At 40.0% G+C, this 10,185-nt stretch overlaps 4 protein-coding genes across 4 annotated transcripts; 1 reads left to right on the top strand and 3 right to left on the bottom strand.

Moving 5' to 3' along the window:
- The first annotated feature begins 224 nt into the window (after window positions 1-224).
- On the top strand, window positions 225-1,157 carry LOC137718038 (L10-interacting MYB domain-containing protein-like). Its single transcript, XM_068457559.1, has one exon. The coding sequence runs from the start codon at window positions 225-227 to the stop codon at window positions 1,155-1,157; it is 933 nt and encodes a 310-aa protein (XP_068313660.1).
- Window positions 1,158-1,371: 214 nt separating this feature from the next.
- LOC137718066 (probable diphthine methyl ester synthase) lies at window positions 1,372-3,190 on the bottom strand. The gene is made up of 6 exons (XM_068457578.1): window positions 2,991-3,190; window positions 2,771-2,895; window positions 2,332-2,561; window positions 2,206-2,245; window positions 1,982-2,073; window positions 1,372-1,869 (listed from the first exon to the last, which is right to left on the bottom strand). The coding sequence occupies exons 1-6, from the start codon at window positions 3,138-3,140 to the stop codon at window positions 1,661-1,663; spliced, it is 846 nt and encodes a 281-aa protein (XP_068313679.1). The 5' UTR covers window positions 3,141-3,190; the 3' UTR covers window positions 1,372-1,660.
- Window positions 3,191-3,520: 330 nt separating this feature from the next.
- LOC137716729 (protein disulfide-isomerase LQY1, chloroplastic-like) lies at window positions 3,521-4,879 on the bottom strand. Its single transcript, XM_068456108.1, has 5 exons — window positions 4,599-4,879; window positions 4,426-4,509; window positions 4,289-4,340; window positions 3,824-3,980; window positions 3,521-3,735 (listed from the first exon to the last, which is right to left on the bottom strand). The coding sequence occupies exons 1-5, from the start codon at window positions 4,764-4,766 to the stop codon at window positions 3,714-3,716; spliced, it is 483 nt and encodes a 160-aa protein (XP_068312209.1). The 5' UTR covers window positions 4,767-4,879; the 3' UTR covers window positions 3,521-3,713.
- Window positions 4,880-5,762: 883 nt separating this feature from the next.
- Window positions 5,763-8,697, bottom strand: LOC137717743 (putative HVA22-like protein g). Its single transcript, XM_068457207.1, has 7 exons — window positions 8,451-8,697; window positions 7,681-7,723; window positions 7,481-7,579; window positions 7,337-7,393; window positions 7,182-7,245; window positions 6,871-7,077; window positions 5,763-6,298 (listed from the first exon to the last, which is right to left on the bottom strand). Exons 2-7 carry the CDS (start codon window positions 7,710-7,712, stop codon window positions 5,876-5,878), a joined length of 882 nt encoding a protein of 293 aa, XP_068313308.1. The 5' UTR covers window positions 7,713-7,723; window positions 8,451-8,697; the 3' UTR covers window positions 5,763-5,875.
- Window positions 8,698-10,185: the final 1,488 nt, after the last annotated feature.

Genomic DNA, 10,185 nt, shown 5'->3' with positions numbered 1-10,185 from the left:
AGGGTTTTATTCCGCGGCCATTCTGGTCTGGTTGAATCTAGGGTTTAGGGAATTTTAATTTTTACTCGAGGCGTATAATTCCCACTAATTTCAATGCTGTTTGTGAAATTTGTAATGTGAAAATGATGATTTATGCACGATTTAGGGTTTAGGGTTTTGGGTTTTGGGATAGCATTCTAAGCGGAATTTTATCGATTTTCAGATGCAAGTTTTGTGGCTTGTAGATGGATAATGAAGTTAGTCATCGTCAGCCTAAGCAAGAACGTTCGAGGACTCGGTGGACAGCATCCCTCGATAAGACATTCGCAGACTTGGTTGTGAAGCAGATTCAGTTGGGAAACAGACCGAACAGTGTGTTCGACAAGAAAACGTGGAACATTATTCGCGATGAGTTCAATAAGCAAACGGATCTCAACTTCAACAACAATCAGTTGAGGAAGCACTTGGATGTTCTGAGGACGCGGTTTTACAACCTCAAGTCGGCTTATGATCAAACTAATGACTTCACTCTGGATGATTCTTGCTGTATCGAGTTTGAGCATCTGTGGGAGGACCTCGGGGTGCAGACTAAACCTGAGACAATTAAAGTCAAGGACTGTCCGATATATGATCAGCTGTGCACGATATTCGCAGACTCTGCAGCTGATGGGAAGTATGCTCAGTCTAGTCACTACGAGGGATCAGACAAGTCTGCCGGAATAGACAGTGCAGGTTTGATTTCCTGTCCCGACAGTGAAGCCCCTCATTCTGAAATCCCATCATCCTCAGAGCCTGTGCAAGGCAAAGCGTCAACAGCGGAAAAGGTGGCCAAGGTTATAGTGGATAGGAAAAGGAAACGTCCATCCGAGGCAGAGTCTTCCGAGGGTCAAAGCAGAAGGGATCAAGAAATATGTGATACAATGGCACAAGCCCTTTCGGAGATGATTGCTGCGTCAAAGTTGAGGAGAGCGGCGGCAATGCCTAGAGATGACAGATTTTCCATTACCAATTGTATCAGAGCACTGGATGAGATACAAGGCATTGATGAAGAACTCTACTTTCCCGCGCTAGACCTGTTCGAGGACCCTAATTTGAGAGAGACATTCATCTGTTTGAAAGGCGATCAGATAAGGTTGCCTTGGTTGCGAGGGAAGTGCAGTAAAACTACGCATGGTTAGATATTTAGGATGAACTCATAGCACATGTTCATAATATGGCTTTTCTGTCAGTGAAAGTTTATAGATATTTCATCTCAACTTCAATGGCATAGCTAATTTATAAACACCGAGCCCCAGAAAGCATTCATCTCGCAGTATCAATGAAATCAAACAAGCATTCGTCGTTGTTCGATTAGCAAAGTCTCAATGTTATTCATCTCTAAATAAGTATCCAAACAATGAGGAATGATCACGATAAATATATTTTGCTCAAAATTGGAGACGAGTGAAATTAATACAGCAGGTAATGTATCACAGCAACTCGACTAAACTCGACCCACAAAATTAATGGGATTGTGCAGCATGACTTGGGATCTGCTAACCGGCAGCAATTTGGCGTCCACAGCAACCCATCTTCCGATCTCTCTTGAAAGCCAAGTTCCTCTTCTGTCTCCGCTGCATATAGTACAACAGTTCACTGTAGAAAAGTGGATCAGGCAAAGTCCATCCTAACAGCGTTATAATCAAACACTGCCATGATTATTCTCTTCTGAATGTCTCTGAAAATCCAGCATTTCTTCTTCCACTGGATGAGTTTTGCCTACTATAACAAGGCAATGGAGATGTGCCCCAAAATCAACCGACTGCAGTTGCCTCATCGTACCAGAAACGATCTTCTGATCCTCACTTCCCAGCCGAGCAAGCCCAACACACATCGTGTCTTCATTATATGCTGCAACGTAATGCACGAATCAAAAATATAGCAATGGTTTTATCGTGTAGAGGCCAGACAACAGATAACACTCATGTTTGAAGGTAAAGATCTGAAAAAATGGCATGGTTACCAGATTCTCCTCGATTGTGCTCAACCTCCAGAAGCTGCTCAATTGCAGTGTTTATCGACATATATCTAGGCGGTTCATACTGCTTCTTTCCTCTGAAAGGGAAGCAAGTAACAATAATAAGCCTATGCAGTTGCAGAAGCACAAAAAACACACAAACTAATGCACACAGTGAATTCTTCGAAGCTGAAATTAAAAAAGAGGCAGTCGATTATTTGACTAGAGACCTGCACAAAGATTCCAGAGTTGGTTCCTTCACGCGTATATCTACAACGAAAATAATTTGTAATGAGTTTGTATAGTAAGATAAGCGTCAGCGGTGTCACTTTTTAAGCAAGTATCTAGAACACAACCTAACAAGCATAGCGTATGCAGCCCAAGCGCACGATTTTTCTGAATCTTCTCATAAAAGCTATCCGGCCTCCATGTCTCGGTGAAGAATGGTATCGAAACTGTCTCACCGTAGTGGTAGAGTTGTAATCCACAGGCTCCAACTGCATTCATCACCGACGCATTGTGCACCACCTTGACATCAATCCCCAACTTCTTGGCTCGAACCACAAGATCAGTGTGTGTCGTAGCTCTGCGTTACAGATCGAATTACGCAAGCAAAAACACAGTAATCAGCTTACAAAGAGATTCCTCGTTGCTTTTGTATCAGTTTAATGATCTTATGCATTTGAAAAAGCTCAATTGATCAACATAAGTTATCTTAATTGCTTCCTCAATTCCTACTCAAAACAATTGCCACACATGGATTTCGAGTTGTACAGATAAGGAGAAAGGGCATACCCAAAAGGATCGCCGACGACAAGGAAAGCGACGTCGCAAGCAGCGGCGGCAGTTAGAATTTGATCGGCCCTTTCCTCCACAGTTTCTCTATCTGCAAGTGTCACTGGTTTTCCGTACAGTTTTTCCTGCACATTGACAATGTTCAAACTTTTTGAAAAAATTAAGCAAGTTTTGCAAGCAATTGGAGAGAGAGAGAGAGAGAGAGAGAGAGAGAGAGTACAAGAGTGGAGAGGCCGTCGGAAGAGATGCCGAAGGAGAGGAGGGAAGTGTAGGCTTCGATGAAAATCTTGTCGCATTTCTTCACAGCCTCTAATCCTCTCAGAGTTATGTCTTTCTCGTCCCCTAATCCCAGTCCTACTATGTACAACATCTCTCTCTCTCTCTCTCTCTCTCTCTCTCTCTCTCTAGCTGGTTTGTGGGTTTGGAACCCTGCAAACACCCTAGTTGGAACTTGGAAGCCAGGTGCTGCCAACTCAATCCGACGTCGTCCTCTCTCTTTCTCTACCCAGAGGCGGCCAGAGAGGAAGACGGGCCGATTCAACGTTTTAACGAAAGCCCAACTTAGTTTTTATTTTATCTCTTGTCCGACGATAATTTACTTCAAACTAATCGAAATTATGCGGAGGGGATTTGAACGTTGATGCATAAGAGGAGCACGTCCGTTCTAGTAAGTGTGACTACAGTTTGCACGTTGTGGATTTTAAGATCGGTTTGTTAATGTAGAATTCAGACCCCCTTTCATCGAAATTCAAACTCCGTTCGTAATAGATTAGCATAGTTTAGAATACCGACAAAATAGGTCCTTGTATCTTTGTTTGCATACTCTTGTACAGAGAAGAAAAAAGAAAATGAAAATCATGAAAAACAACAAACACAAGTAAGAGAAAGAATCGAATATCCCAGCAGCTAGCTTCTCTTCTTAGCAATATATAGCAGATCTCGATCAGTCATCATCTTTGAACTCTCTGTTCCAACACGAAAATATACACAAATGAGTTGGTTTCATGCATAACTGATCGATCGAATATGATCCGAACATATGAATCATCGTACCTGCGATCAAGGTACCGAGGTTGAATCCCGGAACCCTGACACGTTGTGCACGTAAACGAACCGACCCCTTCGCAGTTGATGCAGTTGGACACTTCTTTCTCGCCCCCGCCAAGCTCTACTGTCACCGTCCCACTCCCCGTGCAGAACCTGCATTTTTCTGAGACACACAACAACGTACGGTCGTCCAGTTTCATAAGTTGGCACAAGCTTAAACAGCACGACACATGAGTACCGGAACTACGAGTTGTTGACACATTGAGTATGTAATTGAAACGCCGATATTGTTTCAAACTTAAGCACGTGTGTGCAGTTCGGGTTTTTTCTTTTTCAATAAGGTTTTGATGCAATTAGTACTGAAACCGCGTAAAATAAGTTGTATTTTATTTTGTAAGATTTCCGAAGCGAGACTTTACATACTTCACCAAAAAATACAGCCGCAAGTAAAGTAGTTTACTAATTACTTACGAGCGCCAGTTCCATTGCAGGGGAAGCATGGCTGAGTGTTGTCTCTCTTAGCCTGCAGTTAGCATTACTAATGTTAAATTAATTATCTACAAACTACTTAATTAATCGTATTTAGATACAGAATCAAAAGGACTCACAGCACTGTCGATCTGTGTTTCGTAGAAAACCGGAATGCCAATCCCAACCGCAACACTCGCAAACCCAACTGCGATTGCCACTACCTGGAAATTGATGGTTACGTCAGATTCCAAAACAAACTGTTCGAATTATAGATTTTGGAAGGACAAAGAGTGGGGGAAAGAACAGAAACCGTGTTTTGATCAAGATCAATGGCTCTGATGCATGGATACGACTTTGGCGACCGTTGATTTCCTGCAAACTTGCGGGACACGCGTAAGGAACAAGGGGAGGTGGAGAGCTTGAGGGGGCAAGAGAGGAAGGGAGAGTGGAGGCGGGGGAGTGATGGTGCTTGCGGCATTTCCACGTCAATTTTCCGGTGAATGCAGAGCGATGGTGGAGTTTGGATATGTGGGGTTGGCAGTTGCCTCTAGTTTCAGCCACCACACAGTTGAAGGCTTTTCCTATCACAAGCTCAACGTTCCTCCTACGTGGCTCCCTAGCTATAAAAAAACCAAAAGACACAAAACTAAGAAAAAATTATTTGGAATTTGAATAAGTTGTATGGAAGCTCAATACCATTCAGCTGCGTCCAACCCATCTGAATCGTGAGAGAAAAATTTTAGTAAGGCAGTCTGATCACGTGATTAGTCATATCATTCTTAACAAAGAGAAAAACTTATGTCCAACCGATTTTATATGGCTTAAACAAAATCGGGCGGTGCCATGGGTAAGAACAGGACAAAAGGCAATACCTAGGGTCTTGTTTTGTGTATCACGGGTGAACCTTCAAATTCGCCCTCAAATAAGAGAGTTTTTTTAATTGTGAGAAGAAAATTTTAGTAGAACAGTCTGATCACATGATTGGTCAGATCATTCTTACAAAGAAGAAAAACTTATGTCCATTCGATTGTATATGTCTTTAACAAAATCAAGTGGTACCATGGGTAAGAACAGGACAAAAGGCAACACATGGGCGGTCTTGTTCTGTGTCAGACGAGTGAACCTTAAAATTTGCCCTCATATAAGGAGCATATTTTTCGGTGTGTCAGGAACACAACCTGGTATATAAAATGTAATAATACAATTGATTAGAAACTTGAAAAAAAAATCCAATCAATTGTATTATGAAACTTAGTGTATTGAACCATATTATCGGCACACTGAAAAATTTCTCCACATAAGGACGCCCCTTGTGTTTGTGTACCATCCAACCCTATGTACTGAACATTTTCACACGACGCCGCATTGTTAGATTGAAATATCGTCACTTTGACATCCCGAGTGCAATTGAAGCAATATGTGAGTTTGATGACTGAACTGCCCTGTGAAACATCAGACCGGTCCACGTTCCAGCGACCAAAAAACGAATGAAATAGAAAGCAGAGGATGCCAAATTTACATCACGGTTACAGCAACAATTCAAAGAACCGTCATTGTCCACCTACGCAAATCTAAAAATGTGAAATTTCAACGGCTTGCTGCGGAGCGTGCTTTCCTCAACTTTCCACGTGTGACCCGAATGGTTTCCTCCATGACCGTCTCTTTCGGGGGAGGATTTGTCTCTTCAGTTGCCGAAGAGGATGGCGAGGCGTCAGTCTGCGTTGGTGCAGCCTCTTCAGTTGGGGTGGTTTGGCTAGATGATTCAGATGCAGCTGCTGTTGCTGTGGCTTTTTGAGTAATTGAACCTGCCGTTTGAGGGGCAGGTTTAGGCTTTGGTGATGGTGCTAAGGCTTCCACTATCTCCTTTTGGTCCTTGCTTGAAGAAGTACTGGAAGTGGGAGATGGCGGTTCCTCGGGTTGTGATTGCGTAGATGCAGCTGGCTGGCGATTTGGAGGTGGTGTGGTGGGTTGGCGAGCAGCAGGGGGTGGGCGCCTAACACCTTGTTGTTGCTGCAATTTCAAGAGTAACTTTTTCAGCAGAGGCAAAAACCTTGTTATAATTTTTTCCTTGATGAGCGGTTCCACAATGTATAGCGCAGTACGGCCTATATGGTAATAATAAACAATAAATATCGTGCAATGAAGGCGAGATGCACACATGCATACCGGAATGCAGGGTACAAAAGAGGTGCAACGTACAATCAATAACTCATGAAACAACAAAGCATTACTTTCAATCCGGTACCAACCTCCCCAAGGCATGAACGATTATCTGTAACTAAATGAAGAAATATATATAAACACACACACAATATCCCGAAGTTCAAACAAAATAACCTTGAACAAATACTTGAAAGGACTAATTTAAAGAAAAGATGGTGAAAAGGCAAAGCCTAGAATTAAAATGCCAACATAGCAATTCAACATGCCCAAAAAAATAAACATCTGGATGATAAAAAGACAATAACGTTTTGATAACTTGCTCCAACTGATTGGGTGGCCAGATTGGCGATGTTGCAATCAATAATGATGGGACATAATGGTAAAACTGAAAACACCAAGTCCAAATCATGTCATCGTACCTGAGCCCGAGGCCTTGGTGTCGATTGTGCAGCAACATACTGCAAAATATCAAATATTCTCGTCTGACCATAACTTGCAGCTCTTTGCCAATACACAATGGCCATGTCACCAGCTCTAGTTTTTAGTTCCAACAAGTTCCTATCAATTTCATTTTCATGCTTTGCAAGATATGGTCTAAAGAAGGAATCATACACATAGGTCGTTCCCTGCAACACAGAGATAGTTGTGAGTATAAGGAAAGTTATACTCATAAACAAACAATTAAATAAGCTAATAATCTCAGTCCAAAATCCCTTACGGAATCCTGTACCTTTGTTTTCGGAAACCACAGATATATAATGAAGAGCAACTTAGCTTCGCTATACATGGGAACCCTGCACGAAAAGAAAAAACAGAATGAGACAAAGAAGTGACACAAAATAAGCATATTTGAAATCTCGCAACATTCAAACACAAATCCCCTACCAGGAAACAAAAGCATCACCAACTCTCTCACATACAGTCAAAACAGCCACCAAAATCCTGAAATTCAAGGACGAAAAGCGGGTCATCGCTAAGAATCACTAGGACAAATAGATAACTATCTTAGACACAAGACGCAGTTCATACCAATACTGGCACCAAAAGCGAAGCTGTTCAATCTCCGGCTTATTCTTTTCAACAGTTTTGTAGCACTCATAAGCTGGATAAGCATAGCCAAGAGCCATCCTGTCAAGTGCCAACATGGAAAATGGGGAAGGTCAGAATTTGACAATAATCAAACGTCCTTTGAAACGCAAACAGAAAGCGAGGGTCAATCATTCACTTACACAAGTGTTCTGGTAAGAAAGGATCCTATCATCTTTTGCGTACCTGCCCATACACGAAAATAACCGCTTGGTCATACACGAAAAGAAACATAAAATAGCTCACTTAAATACCAAACAACTACCAATTTTTTGAGATACAACATTTCAATTTTCGGATATACTTCTTGAACTTTAGTAGCAGAACAGGATGAATTTGTTTTCGATAAACATAACCGTTCAACAAATTAAGAGCAGAACAAAATCACAATAGGTAAAGCTGATACAATATTCAGAAATGTTGATCTTCAAACACATTGTTTTCGTTTCGGTTTCGAGGAATTTGTCAAGTATTTGACCTGAATAAATTATAAATTCCTGGAAACCAAAACGAAAATGTATCTGAGCTCAGTTGAATTTGAATTTGAATTTGGGATTAGCAAAATCCGAAATTCAAATTCTTCAGATTCAAATTCAACTGAGCTAAGTGAACGGCCAGATTTGTAAGAACAGCCACTGAAGCAAACGATTACACCGCACAGAAATTAAAATTTCTTAACATTTGGAGACAATATACGCATTACAAGAACTAAAAGCAAAAAAATTAAGAAAAAAAGGCAAAAAAAAAAAAAAAAACAATTTAATTTCCTAAAGGGAAATTATGAATGCAATAATCTGATGCTGATAAGAATCCACATATCATCCAATCTCATTTTTCATGAAATAAAATCGGTTCACGAAAATATTCAAAAAATAAACAGTAACAATTAGAGTATTAGAGAGAGAGAGAGAACCGCTCGAAGACTAATTTGAAATTTGAACGGAATCAGCGGATTGAAAGAAGGCACTGAGCAGTGAGAGAGTTAACAGAAAACTCGAATCGCCGGACAGTTCGGAGATCGCCGCCGCAGGAGAACGGCGCCGACGAAAGGCTCGAAGAACCGTTACGGTGTCGGCGGCGTAATAGACTGAGAAGGGAAGAGACAGAGAGAGAAAGAGGTGTTTGTGCCGTTTACATTACCATATCTTATGTTTTGTTGGCTTTGCTTTTGCTCCTTTGGCGTCGGATTTGATATAGCGGTGAGTCTTAGCTTTTCGGTTCCGTCATCACGGAGAGCCGGTTCGCTGTGTGCGTGTGTATATTGTTACGAACGCCACGCGATACGCTCTCGGGCTTTAATCACCGTTAAAGTTGAAACTCACGGCTCACGTTTTTCCTTTTCCCTTGCATCTTTACAGGTCAGGGGTACACTGCAAATGTGGTGACCTGTAATACTAATTTACGAAATGACAAATAATAGTATACACGCGTCATATAAATTTTTTTTTTTTATCCTTGAACTCGTAATATTATGACATTAATAAATTTGTGATATTACGTAACAGAGTGATTGGAAACTTTTTGGGATGCACATTGATGCCTTGACAAATGTCCATTTGAAGCATGGTTTGCTTTCTGTCCTTTGCCACTTCAAGAGAAGTAGAATTTTTTGCCCTCCAAATCCTCCACTCTTCTTTAACGTTTCTTTTTTTCTTTATTTCTCTATAAAAGAAAATCTGTATATGATGTTACTGTGACTTAATCGTGATTGTTCGGTGCTCTAAAAAAAAAGAATTGGGAGAGGTACGTTATAGAAAAACCATTATTTTAGTGGCAATTTGGTCAACTAATGAGGTGGGTTAAGATGTTGTGATTGAGTAGAAAGTGTCTGATTGGGATGGGACAATGAACAGGGATGATTAAAAATTTTGCATACGGAAATAACGGTAACCTCTATGATTTGACCGCTCTGACCCAACAAGAAAATAGAAGTGCTAAGGAGAAAGTGGGACTGTCAAGTACTACGCTATATTCATATTTTTTTTTACTAGTAAATAAAAAAATTTATATTTTATTTTTATTTTTGAATCACATTATTACAACTCATCTAGTATGAGGTTTAATCCAATTATTCATTTTTTTAATATAAATAATATATTTTGTATTTACGAAGAATTTCACTTTGAGAATGATTTCTTCACATTTCTCAAAAGAAAAATGAATATAACATTTGACAAATTGTTAATTGAATATGATTGTCTAATCATGTCTGAGATTCTCTATGATTTGATCCTACCCGTTAGAATTTTATTAAGGGTGAAAACATTTTTGTTCATTGTGCTAAAGGTTAAAATTTATTTTGGTCATTGTGTTGTCAATTTAGCCAATTTAATTAATGTGTTGTTATAAGTTAACAATTTTAGTCACTTCCATTAGTTTGCAGTTAAGAAAAAACTATTAAATTATTTGCTAATTAAGTTTTCGAATTCTTTTATTGATTTTATCTGTTTAATGAATATTTTAATATATTTTTAACTTCGAAAGTGACCAAAATTATTAACCTTCAACAACACAGCGAGCAAATTGGCCAAATAAAAAAACAGAGTGAATGATACAGTCCTCTTAGGGCTGTAGAGAATTGGAAAAGGTAGAACAAAATGCAAGCTTGGAATAAAAGAGAAGCTTCACAGTTAACTCAATAGTAATAA

The sequence above is a fragment of the Pyrus communis genome, chromosome 15, assembly GCF_963583255.1.
Source record: "Pyrus communis chromosome 15, drPyrComm1.1, whole genome shotgun sequence".
Taxonomy (NCBI): domain Eukaryota; kingdom Viridiplantae; phylum Streptophyta; class Magnoliopsida; order Rosales; family Rosaceae; genus Pyrus; species Pyrus communis.
This window is presented reverse-complemented; position numbering and strand designations above follow the sequence as displayed.